This window comes from Eulemur rufifrons, chromosome 21 (assembly GCF_041146395.1).
Source record: "Eulemur rufifrons isolate Redbay chromosome 21, OSU_ERuf_1, whole genome shotgun sequence".
NCBI lineage: Eukaryota > Metazoa > Chordata > Mammalia > Primates > Lemuridae > Eulemur > Eulemur rufifrons.
This window is the reverse complement of record NC_091003.1, coordinates 6,187,904-6,209,942: the sequence shown is the minus strand read 5'-3', so window position 1 is coordinate 6,209,942 and position 22,039 is coordinate 6,187,904. Positions and strand designations below refer to the sequence as shown.

At 41.6% G+C, this 22,039-nt stretch overlaps 1 protein-coding gene across 4 annotated transcripts; it reads left to right on the top strand.

The window, feature by feature from the left end:
* The first annotated feature begins 1,068 nt into the window (after nucleotides 1–1,068).
* Nucleotides 1,069–21,913, top strand: RNF34 (ring finger protein 34). 4 transcript variants are annotated; one of them, XM_069496984.1, is made up of 6 exons: nucleotides 1,069–1,137; nucleotides 12,758–12,976; nucleotides 14,482–14,532; nucleotides 18,290–18,409; nucleotides 18,652–18,853; nucleotides 20,985–21,913. In XM_069496984.1, the coding sequence occupies exons 1-6, from the start codon at nucleotides 1,132–1,134 to the stop codon at nucleotides 21,173–21,175; spliced, it is 789 nt and encodes a 262-aa protein (XP_069353085.1). In that variant the 5' UTR covers nucleotides 1,069–1,131; the 3' UTR covers nucleotides 21,176–21,913. The 4 variants fall into 4 exon arrangements, with proteins under 4 accessions (XP_069353085.1, XP_069353083.1, XP_069353086.1 ...); XM_069496982.1 differs by having other exon boundaries at nucleotides 14,125–14,532; XM_069496983.1 differs by lacking the exon at nucleotides 1,069–1,137 and adding an exon at nucleotides 3,434–3,442 and having other exon boundaries at nucleotides 14,125–14,532.
* The last annotated feature ends 126 nt before the right edge of the window (nucleotides 21,914–22,039 follow it).

Sequence of the window (22,039 nt, the reverse complement as noted above, 5' to 3'; positions counted from 1 at the left end):
AAACCCAGTACTATTCTAGATAGGAAGTTACGTTACATTATCTGAGCAGCATTTGAAGCCAGAAAAATGAGCTGACGCAGTATTTCAGTATAAGGAACTGGCCTGGCCTTGTGTGTCTGTGTGTGTGATAATCTGACATAGTACATATTGTTTAAGCAAGTCTACTAATAAAAAGGAATAGAAGTCTTAGGTTCTCACGAAAAACAAATTGACATCTTCATGTCTATTTGAAATCTTAAATACTGGTTGAATTAGAGGTGAGAGAAGTGTACCAAAACCAACTAAGTCTCATCCAGTCCAGCTGAAGAAATCGATACCTTAATTTACAACTTCAGTTTCTCTGTCCAAAAAAGTCAATTCTAAGGGATCACGCGAATCCTTTTATTGTGCTAGGATTTTGGTTATTTTCAACATTGCTTTAAAAGAGTACTTGGGATTTGACAGCCCCTGGTTCTCCAAGTGTTTTCAATAAAACTTGTTTGTAAAGGCCGCGTCCTAGCGCCTGCAGCTGCCGCTCCTTACCAGACCCCGGAGGCGTGAGGAGACACGAGGTCATCACCGAATGTGAGCGGTGAGACGTCTCGGGAGGAAATCTGAGGCCCTGCTCTGAACGTTCTAACAAAAGCCTTCAAACCAACCGGCGTTTTCAAATTCACCACGGCCCTTCCTACCCGCTCCTTCCCGCAAACTTGACCAACCAGGCCAGAAAGCCGAATCTCTGCTGCAGCAGGTTCCTCAGGGGACGCTATCTCCTATTTCAGCCTCCCAACCAAGAAAGCCGCTCCGCGGAGCTTCTCCCGCCACGCCCACACCCGCCCATCTCCACTCGGGGCGGAATGAAGTCTTGCCTTGTCCACCAGTCATTGCCAGGGGCCCCGCCCCATCGCCACCACTTCATTGGCTCTGGTGACCGGCCCCCCGAGTATCGGCTTCGGATTGGCCAGCTTGGCCGCCTGTCTGCGCTCTTCCCGGGGCACGCGGCGAGCGTGACCACGCCCCTTACGTCGGGACGCTGGGTCGCCTCGGCAGGCGCCGTAATAGCCGCCCAGAAGGAAGGAGGTCGGCTGGGCGCGGAACTGCTATGGTGTTGAGTTCTCGGGCAGAGCCGACCGAGCCGAGGCGGTCGCGGCCATGAAGGTGAGGGGCCGGTGGAGCCGGGCAGACCCTCCTCGCCTGTTCTCTCCGGCCCGGGCACCCAAAGCGCCTCCTTTTCTCCTCAGCAGTTACCCCGCCGGCATCTCGGAAGGCTCCGCCGAGGGCGGTCGCACGCCCGGCGTCTGGGGCCCTGACTGGCACAGGGCGGAGAGGCTGGGTTCCCGGACCCTCTCGAGCCCCCACAGTGCCTCCCGTCAGCGAGCCCGAGGAGTGGGGGAGACCGGGCACCCCCCGCTCTCACGCCTGGGGAGGCCCCCTCTCTGCGCCAGGCCCTGTGCGCCTCCGCGGGGGCCTGAGGCAGATTCGCTGCTGCTCGCCTCAGCCCTCCGTGCCTTTGCCCTCTCCCGCCTCGAGTCCTTGAACTAACCCAAATGTCGGGGACATCACAGGACCGAAGAGAGAAAAGGAGTGGTGCAGGGAGTGGTGAGGACGGGACTGGGCTAACAGGTTAGAGACGTCTCAAGGCGGGGATGCCACCCCGAAGGGGTTCTTCGTAGGCTTATCGTTGGGGCCATGACCTAGAGCGCGAGCCGGCTGCATGTGTCTCCACCGCCGCTAGGTACGCAGCAAATAATTTGACAGCTTGAGTTCTCCAAGGTGGGAGTGAGAGCGTGGGAGCGTCGCTGATGGGAAGTTTCAGGAAAGGGGGAGGGGGGAGATTCTCTCCACTTGGTCGCCGAGAGTTCCGAGGAGCTCTGTGTGTACAGCAGTCAATTCAGGTATTGATTCCTCTGCCGAACTCGGACCAAGTGGGATGAGTCATAAGGTGGATGATACTCTTTCAGACATAGACGATTGTATTAATCTCAGTGAGGAGGTGTGCTTGGTGTGGATAAGGAAAATAATAGAGCGAGCTGCTAGATTAACTCTACCTTCACAAAGCGTCAGAGATTTACTATGGAAGATTGAAAGAGAGTGTCAAGTGGCTGGAAATTCATTTTCTATGACATGTTGAACATGTTCTCTGTGTCAGCCAAGAGGGAGACAGGGTGAATAGAAATAATGGAAAACACAGTCCCATCCTTTAGGGAAGAGTTTGCCATTCAGAAGAGGAGAGCTTCTTGAGTAACCACATTGCAAGGCAGAGGATATAAGGTATCAAAAAAATGCAAAATCCTCAGGAGCAAGAAAAGATACTTTTGGCTATAGAAAGCAAGGAATATATGTGGAATAGGTAACTTTTGAACACTGCCATGAAGTATGAGGATATTGTAAGAGCTTGGGTTTGGTTTGGTTTTGTTTTTTGAGACAGAGTTTCACTCTGTTGCCTGGACTAGTGTGCAGTGGCATCATCATAGCTCCCTGCAACCTCAAACTTCTGGGAGGCGTATGCCACCACGCCCGGCTAATTTTTTATTTTGCTGTTGATCAGGCTGGTCTCCAACTCCTGGCTTCTAGCAATCCCCCTCCCTGGACCTCCCAAAGTGCTAGGATTACAGGCATCAGCCACTGCACCCAGCCAGTTACTGCTCTCTAAGTTGAAATTTTAGAAACAAAGTTCGGTAACAATTGAAAATGTAGAAAAGATATATATTTTCTGAAGCAAAATGACCTGAATAGACATCAGGATGTGCAAGATGACAGTTACGAGTGACACTTTTTTGTTTTTGTGAAACTGGATTCACACAATTTAGGATTTGGGCTGTTTACTATTTAACTTCATATTGATTTATATTGAAATTGTTTAATTGTAGGTATGCTCATTTGTAGATTTCTGGGTAGGGTCAGTGATTCCTGATGTCATGGAATTCTAGCCCATGAATGAACATTCATGAAAGGAAGTACTTCTTTCTGTGAACTTAAAATTACTTTAAAAGCTAAGCGATTAGATAAGTACATTTTCACTAAGGAGCACTCAAATCAGGAGCCACTGATTTTATTTAACTGCATGTATGAAATGGATATTTTCTTTCTCCATCTGATTTTTATGTTTTTGTTTAAAAACTGATGTTTTGATATAGGTTTTTACCTCTCAGGCTCAAGTAACTCACCTTAGAGTAACATCTGATTAACTTTCCATAAGGGATTTTTTAAAAAAAAAATCCAAATTGGTGCTTTGTAAATTTGATTTAACCCTCCTTATGTTTTTCTGTATTTATATTGATCTCACCCTTAATTGTGCTAATTATGTTTATTCTTCCAAGCTGAAAATGAGATATCAAGGAGAAAATAATCTACTGAATGTAATTTCCTTTTCTTTCTTTTTTTCTCTGAAAGGTGGGGGAGTGGTACTAAGGATCAAGTGTACTGTTAAAAAAAAAAAAAGAAAAACCCAAACATGAGGAAGGTAACATTTATGATCTAACGTTTATTCTCTGTAGGACATATTATTGTAAAATCTATCAATTTAGCCAATATTTTGTCTAAAAATATTACATTTTAAAAGTCAGCATCTCTTTTTGCATGCTACTTAATGTCCAAACGGTATAAGAGAAGGAATTTAGGATGTAGAATCTCTTCCTTTGTGGTATATGGTTGGATATTTGGTCATTAAGAAAGCAGAGTTCCCTGTATATTGCATTTCAGGGCACTGCTTATATTGAAGCAGCAGCAGCTTCAATAAGAAATCCTTTCATATTCTAAGGAGCGTACGTTCTCAAATAGCTCTAAATTGGATAAAGATTTTGCTGATGATCTTAACTGTTTCTTTTGCTTTCCTTTAAGTTCTGTAGCAAAGTTTAACCCAACTGAAGTTTAAACTATAAAACTTTTTTATATCACTGGTGCCAAGATTTGAAACATCTTTTTCCTATCATTTAACACGAGGATATTGAGTTTTAGCAAATTAAAGGTTGCCTGGAGTTTAAAACAAAATCTATGGTGGGTGAATTCTCTGAGGAAGCTTTTATTGGTGGAAAGACTTGATCCCTGTCTGGTCCTCATAGCTTCTTTCAGCTGAGAACATTTAGTATTCTTGAATTTGAAAGTTCTAGGTTCATCCTTAAAATAACTCGGTAAAAATATTATCATATTTAATTTAGAAATGTGGTAAGCAAGGTAGGTAGACTCTTAGGAGGTGGCATTATTATTACTGTTGTTTACCTAGTTTAACCAAAACTGAATGACTTAGATCTGTGGAACCCCCATGCCAAGGACCCACACCTGTCTGGTCCGTGGCCCACCAGGAACTGGGCCACACAGCAGGAGGCCAGTGAGAGAGGGATGGCCCACGTGCACTCATAGCTGCTCCCCCTCCACCCTCCCTGCTCACCACCCCCACCCCCGTAGCAAAACTGTCTTCCACAAAACCGGTCCCTGGTGTCAAAAAGGTTGGGGACCTGTGACTTAGATCACTTAGATCATTTAGTTTTTTGTTGTTTTCATACTCATCAGCTTGCCTGTCCCTCCCTCCCTGTCTGTGTATATCTCCATGTCTCTATGGCTGTCATTTAATCTTCATGGAAACCACCATAGCTTTTCTTATCCTTCATTCTAGTCTGGCTGGTTAATATTATATTTGATGGAACCATTAAAAGGGATCACATCCTGATGTAGTTTGGAATAGGATTCAAAATTTGTATTAAACTTGTTAATTCTTTAAATTGAGCATTTTGAAGTATTTTCTCCTCACAGAGATTCTAAAAGCATATTAGATCATACACACAATCAAAGGCAGCTGAACCTTGAGGCCATTCAAAAACTCTGGCTCTCTGCCAGGAAGAGAGTTGAGCTACTTCTCTTGCAAAGAAACTATACATTTCCTCTTTTGTTGAATGAAATAAATGATGGTGCAGAATGGGCTTATATTATTTGAATCTGACTGAGGAACCTGAGAGCATGCTTATAACATTGTTGGTCTATTGTTGTGGAAACGTGCTAGAAACTATCAGTCATACTCTTATGCAAATTGTTTAGATTTGTGGATAACACTCCCTACCTGCTTCGTTCCTAGAGAGTGGAGGGAATTTCTAATTCATTCTCCTGGAGGGAACAGTATGGGAGAAACACTGTCAGCCTTTCTGCTACCATAAGAAGAAGAGGGACTTTGATGTTAGTGAGTTTGAGTGAAGGAACTAAACATGCTTGGCTCAGTACTTTCTGGGACCTACTCAGATCTGTCTTCCTAGAGGGAGGATGGCATTCTGGTCTCCACTCAACTAGGTGGTAAGCTATTTTGGTCAGCTGTGCTGGTTACTAGGTAGCATATTATCAGGACTAGTAAGTTGGCTACAGAGCTAAGGTCATATTCTCCAGATGGTATTATCAGCTATTTCCATTTGTCTATCTTAGTTCTTAATTAACTCTAAATTGGGAGTGAAAAAAAGTTAGTGTTGGCCCTCTAAAAGACGGTGTACTGGCTGTGGGGAAAAAAAAAAATCAGAACTGGCATTGATGTCAGAATGGCATGAGGAAATCTAGGTGTCTGGGGCAGTCCAGGCAGGTTTTAGAATTTAATTTCTTACTATGGGCCATGTAAGTTTTTCATATGATATCTGGTTCTTAACTGGTAAGAGCCAGGCAGACCATGGTCCCAGGGCTGCTCTATCAGGAGCAGTTTTGGCTTAAGAGGGTGGATAGGAAAGGGATTAAACTATTAAGTCATTTTCAGTAGTCATTGATGGCTAGAAAATAAACTGCAAACACAGCTAAATTCCCTGAGCTTGGAGTTTTGTGCCAGGCACGGACAGATAGTGGCCTCCTTCTGTTATTCTCTGTTATTTTGAACTACATTCATGGTCAAGAGAGGAAATTTAGCTGTCTTTACAGATTACTTTTTTTTTTTTTTTTTTTTTTTTTGAGACAGGCTCTCTCTCTGTCACCCAGGCTGGAGTGGTGCAGTGGCCTCCTCATAGCTCACTGCAACCTTGAACTCGTGGGCTTAAGCCATCCTCCTACCTCAGCCTCCTGAGTAGCTGGGACTATAGGCATGTGTCACCACATCTGGCTAATTTTTGTACTTTTTGTAGAGATAGGCTCTTGCTCTTGCTCAGGCTGATTTCAAACTTCTGGCCTGAAACAATCCTCCTGCCTTAGCCTCCCAAAGTGCTGGCAGCTAGGGTTATAGGCGTCAGCCACTGTGCCTGACCAGATTATTGTTCTAACCTTTTGGATTCATGTGGTCTATTGCATGGAGTCCTGCTCTCAACTATGGTCCCAAACAGGTCATTTAAAGCCCAGATCATGGCTTTAGTTTTCAGAGATCCAGACCTTGGCTTCACTCATGGAAGAGTTTTTTTGTTTTGTTTTAATGAACAAAACATGGATAGCCCCCCTTATGTATGGAATATACCTCTTTGGAATTGATGCAGAGCAATAACTCCTTGAATTTACTGCAAATTCAGAAACCAAAGAGCTGTGGCTAGTATGCTGTCTTTCTAAGAATTGGATTTGCTCAGAAAATCTAGGAGGAAATGGAATGGTTTGGAGAATATGATTCAATCTTACTATCAAAATGGGAATAGTGAGAGAATAAAAGAAAAATAAAGGAATATAGGCTGATTTAACTAGAGGAGGAGCTTAAAGGGTAGGGAAGACATATGTGGAAAGGGAAAGAAAATGAACTTAGATCTCCAAAGCTTTTAAAAGGAGGATGTAAAAGAGGAAAGCTTTTTAGTTATTATCCTATCGGATGTGGTAACTGGGGTCCAGGGAAATGTAACGGGGTGGAGAGTTGGGAGCTCAGAGAATAAATTGGCGTATGTCCTCCCCACCCCTGGCCCTCTCTCTACTTGAGAAGCCCAGATTCAATAAACTTGAGAAAAACCGCCTCTTAAATAGTTCCTCAATTGCTTTTATAGTTTCTGTCAAGTAGTAACAGAAAATTTGGACGGATTTGAGAGGGGAAAGATCAGTGTAGGGCACATCAAGATTTATTAGGTGAAGGATGAGCACGGTGGCTCACACTTGTAATCCCAGCACTTTGAGAGGCCGAGGTGGGAGGAACACTAGAGGCCAGTTCAAGAGCAGCCTGGGCAATAGCGAGACCCCATCTCTACAAAAAATTTAAAAAATCAGCCAGGTGTGATGGCGAGTGCCTGTAGTCTCAGCTACTTGGGAGCCTGAGGCAGGAGGATCGCTTGAGCCCAGGAATTTGAGGCTACAGTGAGCTATGATGACACCACTGTATGCTAGCCAGGGCAACTGAGTGAGACCCTGTCTAAAAAAAAAAAAAAAAGGTGAGTGTCAAGGTGACAGTTGTGGATAGAGAAGCCTTTGCCCTGAGGGGACATGTAGAAGAAGTTTATGACGTTGGATTTTATGAGAAAGCACAGGAAGAGGCCGGGCGTGGTGGCTCACGCCTGTAATCCTAGCACTCTGGGAGGCCGAGGTGGGCGGATCGTTTGAGCTCAGGAGTTCGAGACCAGCCTGAGCAAGAGCGAGACCCCATCTCTACTAAAAATAGAAAGAAATTATATGGACAGCTAAAAATATATATAGAAAAAATTAGCCGGGCATGGTGGTGCATGCCTGTAGTCCCAGCTACTTGGGAGGCTGAGACAGGAGGATCGCTTGAGCTCAGGAGTTTGAGGTTGCTGTGAGCTCGGCTGACGCCACGGCACTCACTCTAGCCTGGGCAACAGAGTGAGACTCTGTCTCAAAAAAAAAAAAAAAAAAAAAAAAAAAAAAAAAAAGAAAGCACAGGAAGATGAAACACACCAAAGGGGAGCCAGGCAGATGGAGTCCAAGCCTGGGAGGATTTATCTTCTTGGTGGATTCTTCAACTTGGAGGTGAAGAAGGACAAAAATAATTTGAACAATGGCTGCTTTTGACAGACCCAGAAATCCCATATTTTCTCCCAATATTGGAGATTTCATATAAGAAAACATGTAGAGGAATAAGGAAATAAAAGTTTGGGCCAGAAATCAAAGAGCAAATAAAATGCCAAAGTCCAGCAAAGTTATAGGCCAATATGTGGTAAAAAAAAAAAAAAAAAAAGGAAAGGAACTAACTTAAGTATCAGATTAAATTGTTTAAAACTCAGCTAACCCTTTCTGAAAGGATTGGGTGAAAGCATAGAGGGAAACAAAACACTAGAAGTATATCCTACTACTGCTGAAAAATGTAGACAAGCTTTGGGGAACACATGGCTGAGGTGTTAGAACTCTAAAGGCACAAGCTTCAGAAGTATGCACAACCCCTTCACCTCAGGAATCTGTGGAGGGTGACGTACTGGCTGAAACGATGTAGGCATGAAGACAAAATCTTCCCTTAGATCGAGCAGGCCTTAACCTTTTACCTTGGCTGTGTATCGGAATCACCTAGGGTAGAGCAGGGCAGGGTGGTTGGGTGCCTGTAATCCCAACTACTTGGGAGGCTGAGGTGCAGGGATTGCATGATCCCAGGAGTTCAAGGCTGCAGTGAGCTATGATTATGTCTGTGAATAGCCACGTACTCCCACTTGCCAATGTATCGAGACCTTGTTTTAAAAACAAACAAAAAACCAGAATCACCTAGGAAGTTCTAAAAAAAAAAAAAAAATTCTGGTGTCCAGGCTGTATCCCAGACCAGTGGAATCGGAATCTCTGAGCCTGGGACCCAGGCATCAGTATTTTTTCACTTCCTTGGTGAATCCAACATGCAGCCAAGGTTGAGAATCATTGTCTTAAGGGCATTTTCCTAGGCCTAGGCAATTCCTTATCGAGAGGCAGTGACCGCAGCCACTCAGGGACAGGACTAAAACCACCTGCTCTGAAGAAGTTGGGAGGTGGAGTTTGAATCACTAAAGTCACCTTCATTCCAGCACTGGGGTCCCAGAAAACATGGGGCTTAAAGCAGAAATGGAAATTAATTTTTTCAAGTAAGCTAGATGGGAAAGAAAGGTACTTCAAATAAACTAGTGACTGGGGCTTCCCCTGTTTCAAATTTCTGAACTGTCAAGAAGGCTGGAGTTTTGGAAATGCTACTCTCAGAGAGGATAACTGTGCATAGGGGATTTGTCCTTCAATGTGACGCTAAGAAAATTCTCTCATTAGGAGATTTTGTCCAAGTTTAAGTTTATAGATCCTAAGGGGCTACAACCTAAAATTTTCAATGTTTCTTCTTTCCTTCTGCTATGGTATTTGGGCTAACAACAGTAATATGGGTCTGAGTTGTTCCAAATACTGGGTTATAGCAGCATATTTTTGCCTGGGACTCTTTGGGGGTTGGCTTGAGTTTTTTTGTTTTTATTTTATAAAGAGATGGTTGAAAGAGGATAGAATTGTTTTATCATTATTTTCCTTCCAATGAATGAAGAGGAAAATCCCTCCATTTTATAGACACATGAGGAGTGGGACAAAATTTTCACCTTTCAATATTGATATCTACACAGAGATTCCACCTGTTTTCCCAAAATAAATCCATTTATTCCCTCACCAGAGCTCTGTATTTTCCTCCTAGAATTTTAATGTTCATGCTCATTAACATGGTTTGAAAAATTGTATCCTTCCTTAATTCATTGTAAAACTCTCTGGTAGCAAGGGCAGAATGTGTGACAGTGCTGCTTTTTGGGTTTGTTTTTTTTTTTTTTTTTTTTTTGAGATGGAGTCTCCCTCTGTTGCCCGGGCTAGAGTGCCATGGCATCAAGCTCACAGCAACCTCAAACTCCTGGACTTAATCCTGCCTCAGCCTCCCAAGTAGCTGGGACTACAGGCATGTGCCACCATGCCCGGCTAATTTTTTTCTCTCTATATATTTTTTTAGCTGTCCAGATAATTTCTTTCTATTTTCAGTAGAGACAGGGGTCTCACTCTTGCTCAGGCTGGTCTCGAACTCCTGACCTTGAGCGATCCTCTGGCCTCAGCCTCCCAGAGTGCTAGGATTACAGGCGTGAGCCACCGCGCCCGGCCAACAGTGCTGCTTTTAAAAGAGTGTCATTTGAGATTTTTGGCCTACTAGGTCAGAATCTCTTTTTTAAAAATTACTTTATTTTTATTTTTTGTAGAGATGGGGTTTCACTCTTTTGCCCAGGATAGAGTGCAGTGGCGTGATCATAGCTCGTTGTAACCTCCAACTCCTGGGCTCAATTGATCTTCCGCCTCAGCCTCCTGAGTAGCTGAGATAGCTGGGACTACAGGCGAGCACCACCATGCCCTAATTTTTAAATTTTTTGTAGAGATGGGGTCTTGCTGTGTTGCCCAAGCTGGTCTTGAACTCCTGGCCTCAAGTGATCCTCCCACCTAGGCCTCCCAAAGTGCTGGGATTACATGCATGAGCCACTGCACCGGGCCCCAGAATTTCTTTTACCTTAATTTTTCTTTATCAAGAAAACACGGCCGGGCGAGGTTGCTCACGCCTGTAATCCTAGCACTCTGGGAGGCCGAGGCGGGTGGATCGCTCAAGGTCAGGGGTTCGAGACCAGCCTGAGCAAGAGCGAGACCCTGTCTCTACTAAAAATAGAAAGAAATTATATGGACAACTAAAAATATATAGAGAGAGAAAAATTAGCCGGGCATAGTGGCGCATGCCTGTAGTCCCAGCTACTCGGGAGGCTGAGGCAGGAGGATCGCTTGAGCCCAGGAGTTTGAGGTTGCTGTGAGCTAGGCAGACGCCACGGCACTCACTCTAGCCTGGGCAACAAAGTGAGACTCTGTCAAAAAAAAAAAAAGAAAACACAATTGGAACTTTCTAAGTAGCATGAAAAATTTAAATAATGTTATGTTGCCTATAAAGAGGTAATCGAAGAAATCTTTCACACATTTATTTATCAGTAATACGATGATGGAGCTGGATGCTACAGAGGTTTCTATTCATGAGGAACTTTCACTCTAGTTAAGGAGACAACATCACATGAATCAGAAGGGGGATAAAAAGCTAAGAGCTTCTTTTAAACTAGAATGTCACAGCTCTGTGGCTGTCCTAAAAAAATAAGTTAACTCCTAGAATGAAGAAAAGGTTATCCTGGTGGTACTTTCTGCAGTTGAGGTAGTCCCCTCCCCCCCTAAAAAGTTAGTGCAAATTGACTTCAAAATATTTTTAGTTGTTTTAAGAGAGCTTACTTGAAAGAACTGCAGATGAATCTTTTACTTAAAAGAACAATCATTTTAAATTAGTAAATCTGGATTTTCATGCTTTTATGATTAAGCAAACCATGACTTTAGAGTCTGAGGTATATAATGATTTAAAGGTATGAACTATTAATTATAACTTTACCTGACTTTTAAAGGCATCACTATTAATTGAATTACAGGATGTGAAGCCATATAATACTTGAATCAGTGACCTTGATACTTAAGACTGTTTGGACTTGTATTGTGGTTTCTTACTGCTTTACCTTCTCCTTTCCCTATATTACTTCTGGGTAGTAACAACAATAGTATTATCCTTCCACTGCATTTCAAATTACCTTTTAAGGTGGTTTTTTTGGTTGTGTGGTTTTTTTTTTTTTTTTGAGCTTGTTGGACAAACAGTAAATGTTTGAGTCAGATAATAAAATAAATGGAACTGTTATTATGTGCTGCCATTTAACTAATACCTCGGCTACTAGACTTCCATTACCTGTCACATTATCTAGACTCTAGAATATGCTTAAGAATTAGGACAAGGGGCAAAAACCTGTTAGTTCTGAACACTGTAGCTTTTATACTTTGAGCATGGGAAAATACCTTTGGCCTTCACTGAAAATTTATTCTTTTATATATACTTCTAACAAGCTGGGTTATCAGGGTTCTTAGGCTGTAATAAAAAAGGAGACAGGTTACTACAGGTAGGTGTAGTGATAGCTGTGGTGGCTCAGAGAGAGGGAAGACAAGGAAAAAAAAAAAAAAACATAAAAAGCAATACATTAGATCTGGGCCATTTAGTGGAGTGGGAAATAGCCCTTACTCCTTGGACAGTCATCCTGGTTATCAGGTCATTGAAAATTATGTTTAGTATTTTCAGTTTGAAAGGTAGATTAAATGCTGTTTAAGAAGTACTTAGTATCAAGTGAATATATTTTTTATGAAGAATTTGGAAAGTAGAGAAAAATTTAAAGAAGGAAATAAATTATACATGATACATTAAAATGTAGAGTTTCAGTTGCTGTTTTAATGTTTTCCCGTCATAGTTTAAAAATAAATTATATATGCCGTAGTATATTATAACCAGTTAGAAATTTGAGAACAGAAGTTTAATGAAATTAAGTAATTTGAATTTATGTTTTTTCTGCTAAATAATAGCTGGGAAAATCTGCCTCATCCTATAGAACGGTGGCACCTAGTATGGTAGCCACCAGGTTAAGGTTGCCAGATGAGATATAGGACACCCAGAAACTTTGAATTTTGGTTGAAAAGTGAATAATTTTTTAGTATAAACATATCCCAGGTATAGCACAGGACATAACTTCTGTCCAGTCTTTTTTTTTTTTTTCCTCTGTGCAGGTGCACATGTATCTGTGTGTTTGGGTGGGTGTGGGTTTGTTTTTTGTTTTTTTGTTTTTTTGCAACATTTAGGTTATGTTGTATCTTTTCCTTTTGTCTAAGAAGATACCATGAGTATCTCCAGTGCTAGAGATTGTTTGGAAATACCAGAAAATTATTTTTTTTCCAAATAGCTTGAAATTTTGGTGCCCAAAGGAATATGGTAATCTCAAAGTTATTTAGGGCAAACTTACCTCTCCAGAATAGCTTAGCATTCTCTAAGGATCCCATTGAGCCCAGATTTCACTTAGTTTTAAACTGTGGCACTTGTGTTCCTTTTTAGGCCGGTGCCACATCTATGTGGGCTTCATGCTGTGGGCTGCTGAATGAAGTCATGGGAACCGGAGCTGTCAGGGGCCAGCAGTCAGGATTTGCAGGAGCCGCTGGTCCATTCAGATTTACACCAAACCCTGACTTTTCCACCTACCCACCAGCAGCTACGGAAGGGTCTAATATAGTTTGCAAAGCCTGTGGACTTTCGTTTTCAGTCTTTAGGAAGAAGGTGAGTTGGATGAAATGTTACATAACAAGACACAAGGATCAATTCTTGATTGTAGGTTATTTTGAACAGCTAATGAATCCTTCATTTCTTTTTATAAAAATAGCAAAAGTTTCATCCCATTAACCATTTCCCATTTAGAAAAAACTTAATTGAAGGGATTATATTACTGTTCAAATTTTCTGATTAGACTTTGTTATTTTTCATGTTGTTCAGACATCCTTTCTGCTGAACTCTGGCCTGTTTGTACCACTTGATTTTTCATGATGGTTATTTCTTGAAGCAAAAAATTTTAGTCTGCAATTTTGTTCAGAAATAATCTACTGTAACTATGATCTCAAGATTCAAAAATTCACCCCTAACTATAATTTTAACTCTCAAATGAAGAAATGAATGTAAAAAGATAATTATCGTTCAGAAATTCAACATGAAGTACTTATGCTAAAAGTTATTTTCACTAGGATAGAAAGTCATTCTTTTTGAGAGCCATTATTGCTAGCCCTCCTTACATTCTTTGATCATCAATTCAGTACTTTGAAATATTTTAGGGAAAAAAAATACCAGCTTGTGGGAAAAATGCACAAGCAGGAATGACCACATCTTAGTGTCCTCTTTAAGCTTCTCTAGTGGAGTGGCTTTGGTTGTGATTAAGGGTGTGTAGGTTACAGATTACTGTATTAGTGGGTCCTCTGTTTTCTTGGATTGACCTTGAGAGATCAGTTCCCTTTCTTTTTCCCTCTCTGTGTTAGGCTTTTTTTCTTCGGCTTTTTTTCTTCTTTAAATGTGGGAAATTGTTAATGTAGGAAAAGAGTTTGTGTTACGCTTTCCGTTCCATGTGGTTCAAGTCAGCTCTGTTCTGCTAATTACATGTTTTTACCAAGGGGTGGAAAGGTTTTAATTCATTAACATAAGAATGTATGTTTTTCTTAAACGGCTGTATTTGAACTTCTGTAAATCCAAACTGTGTTGCCAATGACTATTTTGATTTTCATGGCTTTTGGAACACTAAAATGCCTGTGAAAATGGTCTGGTGCCACAGGGGACTTCATAAGAATTAAAATTAAATTTTAATAGAAGGCAAAAAGAAAACTAATGTTTCCATAATGGCATATATTTTGCTATCATTAAATGCTGCTTTTCTCTTTCTTCAGCATGTTTGTTGTGACTGCAAGAAGGATTTTTGCTCCGTTTGTTCAGTCTTACAAGAGAATCTCCGTAGATGTTCTACTTGTCACTTACTGCAAGAGACAGCCTTTCAGCGCCCTCAGTTAATGCGACTGAAGGTGAAGGATCTACGGCAGTATCTCATTCTTAGAAACATACCAATAGATACTTGTCGAGAGAAAGAAGACTTGGTAGATCTAGTACTATGCCATCATGGACTAGGCTCTGAGGATGACATGGACACAAGCAGTCTGAATTCTTCAAGGTCCCAGGCTTCTAGTTTTTTTACACGTTCATTTTTTTCAAACTATACAGCCCCCTCTGCTACTATGTCTTCACTTCAGGGAGAGCTTATGGATGGGGACCGGACCTCCAGATCTGGAGTGCTTGCACAGGTATGAAGGGGTAATTAATTTATACCCAGAGCGTGGCACACTTACTCTTGGCCATATATGGTGGGGCCTTTAGTGCTTCATGACTTCAGATAAACTATAATAGAAGTCATGGGCTAGGGTATAGAGGTTCCACGCCCAGCTAAATTCTGGTGTCTCTGAGTGCTTAGGTGGGGTAGCTCCAAAGTCTGCCATCTGAGGGGTCCAAAAATAGCTCATCAATCTGTTGGCCTTAGTCACTTCAGTTTCTCTATCTTACGTATTAATAGTTAAACACCATTGAAGTAATGACTGAAAAAGTAGCATATACACATTTGCAGGACTATTTGTATAAGTGTCGGTGACCGTAAAACAATCAGGAGTGAAAGTTATCTTAATGCCTGCTTGCCTGGCTACAGTGAAATTGTTCCAAGTTAGATAATGACAGAGGCATCTGGATTAGTGAAAAAATGTAGTTATTTACTAATTTTAATTAGAATATTGTCCCAATGATGTCTTTGGGCATCCTGATTGAATAACATTCAAGGGCTTGTAATTAATATTCACTTGTATGTAAGTGATTCTAAAATGCTGAATTACTTTGAACAGTTTTCTTCACATTTAATTTTCTTCACTAAAGGGGTTACTAAAAGCAGAAAGAAGCTGGGCATGATAGCATGAGCCTGTAGTTCCAGCTACTCAGGAGTCTGAGACAGGATTGCTTGAGCTCAGGAGGTTGAGGCAATAGATGCACTATGATCACGCATGTAAACAGGCACTGCACTTTAGCCGGGGCAACATTGCAAGACCCTGTCTTAATGCATAGGGAAATTTGGTCTAGTTGCCTTCCAAATACAATTATGTGATGCCTAATGATGTTTCAGTTAATGACAAACCACGTATACAATGGTGGTCACATAAGATTATAATATATTTTTGCTATACCTTTTCTTTTTTCTTTTTTTTTTTTTTTGGAGACAGAGTCTCACTCTGTTGCCCAGGCTAGAGTGCCGTGGCATCAGCCCAGCTCACAGCAACCTCAAACTCCTGGGCTCAAGCGATCCTACTGCCTCAGCCTCCCAAGTAGCTGGGATTACAGGCATGTGCCACCGTGCCTGGCTAATTTCATATATATATATATATTTATGTGTGTGTGTGTGTGTATATATATATATATATATTTAGTTGTCTATATAATTTCTTTCTATTTTTAGTAGAGACAGAGTCTTGCTCTTGCTCAGGCTGGTCTCGAACTCCTGAGCTCAAACAATCCGCCCGCCTCGGCCTCCCAGAGTGCTAGCATTACAGGTGTGAGCCACCGCGCCCGGCCTTTGCTATACCTTTTCTGAGTTTAGAGATGTTCAGATACAGACACTTACCTGTGTTATAGTTGTCTACAGTATTCAGTAGAGTTAACATGCTGCATAGGTTTGTAGCCTAGAAATACTATAATAGGTGCTATACCCTATAGCCTAGGTATATAGTATAGGAGTCTATACCGTCTAGATTTGTGTACGTACACTCTGATACTAGCACGACTAAATCGCCTAAGGACACATTTCTCAGAAAGTATCTCCTTCATCAAGTAACACACGACTATAGTCTTAAATTAGGTAAGTCCAAGCCAGGAGTTTTATTATTTTCCCAAATGAGAACTGGCATTATGATGATGCAAACATAAGACACATCTGACTTTGGTACCACTTTCGGGTATATGATACCATTTGGGAGGTATGGGTTGTTGGATGCTATATTAGGTCATTAAGTACGAAATGTCCGATTTCAAATCAAAAGTTCAGTTTATTATATCTCAAACAAGAAACAGTACAATTAATCAAAGTATGCACCTAAACTATCGACACAGTTTTGCCATCTTAATGGTAGCTGGTTTATGCCAGCAGCAAAGAAGCCTAGAGAGCGAGTGGCAATGAAATCTCCAAAGGCGTTTTCCACAGCTTGTTGAGAATTGAATATTTTTCCCTGCAAGAAGTGGTCCAAAGCCTGGAGAAGTGGTAGTCATTTGGGGCAAGGTCTGGTGAATATGGTGGATGACGGTTTCCAAGTCCAGCCTCTATAGTTTGAGCAGCGTTGTTTGTGTGACACGTGGTCGAGTGTTGTCTTGCAAGAGGATTGGCCTGTCTCTATCGGCCAGTCTCAGCTGCTTAATCACAAGCATCCTCATCATTTCATCCAATTGGTTGTAGTAGACATCTGTGATTGACCAGGTTTCACGAAGGTGTAGTGGATAATACCAGCACTGGACCACCAAACAGATGCCATTAGCTTTTTCTGATGAACATTCGGTTTTGGACTGTGTTTCGGCACTTCGTCTTTATCCAAAAATTGTGCTGAACACTTGGGATTGTCAAACAGAATCCACTTTTATCACACATAGCAATATGGTGTAAAAATGATTCAGCTTTGTCATGACAGGAAAGAAAGGCAAGCCTCAAGATTTCTCTTCTGACACTCACTTAAGTCATGAGGTACCCATCTTTCCAGCTTCACCTTGCCCATTTGTTTCAAATGGTCCAATACTGTTGGAATAGTAACATCAAATCTTGCTGCTAATTCACGTGTAGGTTGAGATGGATTCACTTTCACTACAGCTTTCAGCTCATCATTATCCACTTTGGTCTCAGGTCACCCATGTGGTTCATTTTCAGGATTAAAATCACCAGAACAGAACTTCTCAAACCATCGACATACTTGTGCATTAATTAGCCACATCCTTCCTAAACACTTCATTGATATTTTGAGCTGTCTGTGCTGCATTGGTTCCACGACGGAACTCATATTTGAAAATAACACAAATTTTTGACTTATCCATGGTTTCACAAAAATTGCTCTAAAAAAATTTTGAATAAAATCATAAGCCAAACCGTGCATTTGAAAGAATGAAGATGTACCTTCACAAAAATAAAACAAGAAGTGGCAAAGTGAAACGTCAGAGATATCAGCTGTCTAACTGAGTACTTAAGGAACATGGACATTTTATACTTAATATCCTAATACAACATGGTGTCTGTGAATCAGTGGGGCAGAATATTTGAAACTGGGGACTGACCTAGACTATTGTAGAGCTATGATCAAAATATAGTCAAAAGATCTAGAGATGGCTGAAGTTGGAGAAAAAAAAAAAAAAAGGAAAAAGTCAAAAGATGTGGAAGAGGGTACATAACCCAGATTGAAGGAATTTATTTTTCTGAAAGAAGTGTTTCTCTGTTGAGGAATTTTTAAAACTAGAACTACCATCAACCATCAGTGAAGATGTCTAGGAAGCCACCTTTGGAATTAGAATGTTTAAATGTGACGTGGGATTGAGATCTTTCAATTTAGATGCGCCTGACGCTTGGGCTGACCCTAGTCACAGCTTTAGCTTTTTTGTGTCTGCATTGTAGAGGCTCCAGTTAAACCAGCCATTTGTAGATCCTTTGATAATCACGCAGTGCCATCTCTTACCTTCCATGGCTTTGGCATTCCATTATGGGACCTTCCTCAGGGAGTTAATACTCTGGTTAGATTTTAGAAATCTATACATACATAGGAACTTGTGTTTCAAGGTAACTTTATGGAAGGTAAGTTCTCTATGCAGTCTTTTAGGGCCCAATTTTTTGGGAGGGGCAGCAACATTCAGGATCCAAGGACAACGTGGAGTATGCAAGGCTTTTGGGTCATTTGGGGGTAGGATCTATGGAAAGATTTTCTCTAGTGATAAATCTGGGTAGATGCTGTTGGGGAAATATGATTCCTGAGCCAATCAGATATATTGTTTGTGTAGGTACAGAGTGAAATAGCTTCAGCAAACACAGATGATGATGATGATGATGAGGACGACGATGACGATGATGATGATGAAGATGATGATGATGAAGAAGAAGAAGAAAATGTGGAGGAGCAGGTGAGACCTCCCATAAAATTTGGTTTCCCTGACATGTCCATCTGGCAGGAAGGGAAGATGCCCCTGTGAACTTGCTCTAGATTAGCACAGGATGTTTCTTCTGGCTTGAATGTGGGACCATATATTAAAACACTTGAAGGACCGCTGAGAAGTTTGGGAAAAATACTCAGGACCACTGAATTTAGGGTGAGGGTGGCCTAGACTTATGGGACCCAGGGGTAATGGATGCTCTGTGGTTTCAGACCCCTGGGCTCTCCAAGAAGAGAGTAAGAGCTTCACTGTCTGACTTGTCAAGCCTTGAAGATGTGGAAGGGATGAGTGTGCGTCAGCTGAAGGAAATCCTGGCTCGGAATTTTGTCAACTACTCCGGCTGCTGTGAAAAATGGGAGCTGGTAGAGAAAGTAAACCGGCTATACAAAGAGAATGAAGAAAACCAAAAGTCCTGTAAGTTTATTTTTTCATTTTTTTTCCCCCCACGGTATCACTCCTTAGGCTTTTAAAAACTGGGTTGCTTCTATCACAATTAAGTCAGATTTATTTTTGAGAAAGCTATCTACCTTTTTACTGAGTTAAAATTAGTTATATGAGCCTGTGTATAGATCTGTTAAGTATTAAGTTCATTATGTGATTTTGGCTCTGAGACCACCATGGCCAAGTATGTTAGTAATTATTTGTTCAGTCTGGTTTTTCTTACCATAATTAACTATTTGTTAGAACCTAATCAAATTCCTTCACTCTATAAAAATGCTTGTTTTTCTCATTAACCCCTCTGGCAGGCCAGTACCTGGTTATCTCAACTGTAGCTCTTTAACAGTATGAGGGAAAATCCCTTACAGCCCGGACATTAAGTAGTTCTTAGCATCAAGTATTTGTAGGTTTCTATGTAAATCACAAAAAGTGAGGCTAAGAATTTCTGAACTATTTATTAATGAAGTGTGGCATAGAAATCCTCCCCCAGCTGGTAACAGGGCCAAGCTATACAACATTTATGGACAAGAAAAAATAATTCAGTGGTGGTACTCAGACTGACAAATTTTATGTTCTTATCTAGACTGAAACAGTCTTCCCATGATTAACTTTTATCATGTTGAGTTTTCTTTAAAAGCTGGTTATAATACAGCATTTGTTGATGAACAGGTTTATGCCCAGAATATGCAGGATGTATTTTGGCACACCTGTTTCTAAGATGATGCCACAATGATAGATCCAGGAATCCTCAATCCTCAGAGTCTTCAGGGGTCAGGCTGTTGGCTGGGAAATGCTATTCCAGCAGTGAGGGGGGAGAGCCAGTTTACTATGTAAATAGCCATGTGCAGTACACGATGGTAATGCATGGCTACTCCCACCCTCACAGTGTTTATGGTGTAGGAGGCCACGACACATGATTTCTAAAGTGTCTTTCTCAGTTAACTCACTGCTTCATCTGACACTGGTTCAATCTCTGGCTTAGGTGGAACACACGTTTTGTTTTGAGCACAGCTGGAATCTTTCCTAGCTTTACCGGCTTCCAGCCACTTACGCCAACATTGACCCTAACAGCCCTGACATACTCTGGCTCCTCTGCTGTCCTAAGTTGGAAGGAACCTCCACACAGGAGAGGAGACCAAGTCTCTGGCTTTGATTTAATCTCAGGTGTCCTCTAGCATCTTTTCCATTGATTCATCTGCCATCTCATCCCAGAGATCCTTTCTCCCAGGTCCATACCAGTCATCACGGGCCATGAACTAAGACCCCAGATTACAAGAATCTCTTGACGTGGCAGGCTGTGAAACATATATTTATTTCTCTTAGGCCCAGAGACTACTGGCCCTTCAAGCTTGAATTCCTGTTTTGTTCTAACTATATTCCTGATTCCCATTCATCCTCTCTGTGACCTGTAAGAGGGGAAGCCTCAAAGTCCATACCTCTGGCTAAATCTCAGACTGAGGTTAACTTTTTAAACTCATTCATCACCTTTATTCAGAGCCCGGATTTTCTGAGAACCTACATCTGGGCACAGAGCAAGGATGGCCCATCCCTTTTCAGTTAGACTTCAACAGGGCCTGAGATGCTTTTGCGGCTGCGGGGAGGAGGTCCTTCACTACTTGACGGATGATTATTCCTGACTTTCCTATGAGTGTGGAATGAAAGCTGCTCTTCCTGCTGAGATGAGAGTCCAGAGACTGTGACTTTCCCATGGCCGCACAGCTCAGGCAGCTGAGCTGAAATTCCAATAGCGTTCTGATTCCAAGGCCCATGTGTAGAAAATAAACTTACAGCTTCTTTATTTTTCTTTTTTCTAACTTTAGAAGTAATATATCCTTAAATATACCTCTTAAATTACACACAGATTATAAAACAGGAATGAGTAGGTAACATTTCTTGGGTACTTCAAGCATTGCATTCTTTACAAAACCCTGAGGTGTAGGTATTATCATTGCCGTTTCTAGTGGAGAGAACCAAAGTGTAGAGAAGTTGGGATTATTTCTGGTACAACACTGGGGTGGTACAGCACTTGCAGTGGTCACAGCAGATGGCTGCTCGGTTTCGGGTGGGCGGCCACACCCGAGGCCCTGACTACTCTGTTGCCTTTCAGATGGTGAGCGGCTGCAGCTGCAGGATGAAGAGGATGATACCCTGTGTCGCATCTGCATGGATGCCATCATCGACTGTGTCTTGCTCGAGTGTGGGCATATGGTCACCTGCACCAAGTGTGGCAAGCGCATGAGTGAGTGCCCCATCTGCCGGCAGTATGTGGTACGAGCTGTGCACGTGTTCAAGTCCTGAAACTGAGGCTCTCCCCGACAGGACACTTGCCCCCAAACTTGATCCCAAACATTTCAGTGCACAGAAGGGACTAGAAACTTACTGTTCAAAGGCTGAAGCTATTTTTAAAAATTATTTTCACTACTAACTGGGGACAGAAAGATATATCCTTAGTTATGGAAACACTGGTCCATGCCATGAGCCTATCTGCCTGTGGACACAGGAGCTTCCCGGGTCCTGCGGGCTTTCTCTTAAGTCCCGTAAATACCAACTGTTGAAGTCAGACTGTGCCACGTGTGGGCATCGACTCTTGTCTTTGGAGGACACTTATCCTGTTCTTATTTCCCCTTCATCCTATTTTTAACTTAAACTACTCAGATGTTTGAAACTTTTGTTCTCTTTAGATGAGATCACTGTCCACAAGTGGCTGACGTGGAACATGCTAAATAGTGGCCCCTCTGAATGTTCACTTTATTAGTCTTATATATTTTAAATGCTAATATTTGATGAATGTAAGTTTCCATATTGTTGCTATTTCTGCATTTAAACATAATTGGAACAACTGACATTCTACAGGCAACTGCCAGGGCCTTAGACTAAACATGTCCATTTTTGTTCAGGTGTACAGCTTTTTATAGCAAGAGCTGCATCTAGCTTCTTTCTTTAGAAGTGTGTGTGCTAAAATTCTTTATTAATGTGTAATCGGTTTACACTGTTTTGTATAGTGAAGGTGTATTTTCAGTGCTACCTGCTAGCTAATTTCAACTTTAGGAATAAAATTAGATTTTAAAAGGTTTTGTTTGCGTCATCTTGGTCAGTTCCTAATTCACTTGCATTCAGTATGGATAGTTATCTATGCCCTGGTCTAGCACCCTTCTTCAGAAG

What these genes read in the sequence shown, in the direction of transcription:
- RNF34 (XM_069496983.1), top strand. An exon ending in AAGAAAATGTGGAGGAGCAG is followed by an intron (nt 18,410 to 18,651) that starts GTGAGACCTCCC and finishes CTGTGGTTTCAG; the next exon opens with ACCCCTGGGCTCTCCAAGAA. An exon ending in TGAAGAAAACCAAAAGTCCT is followed by an intron (nt 18,854 to 20,984) that starts GTAAGTTTATTT and finishes GTTGCCTTTCAG; the next exon opens with ATGGTGAGCGGCTGCAGCTG.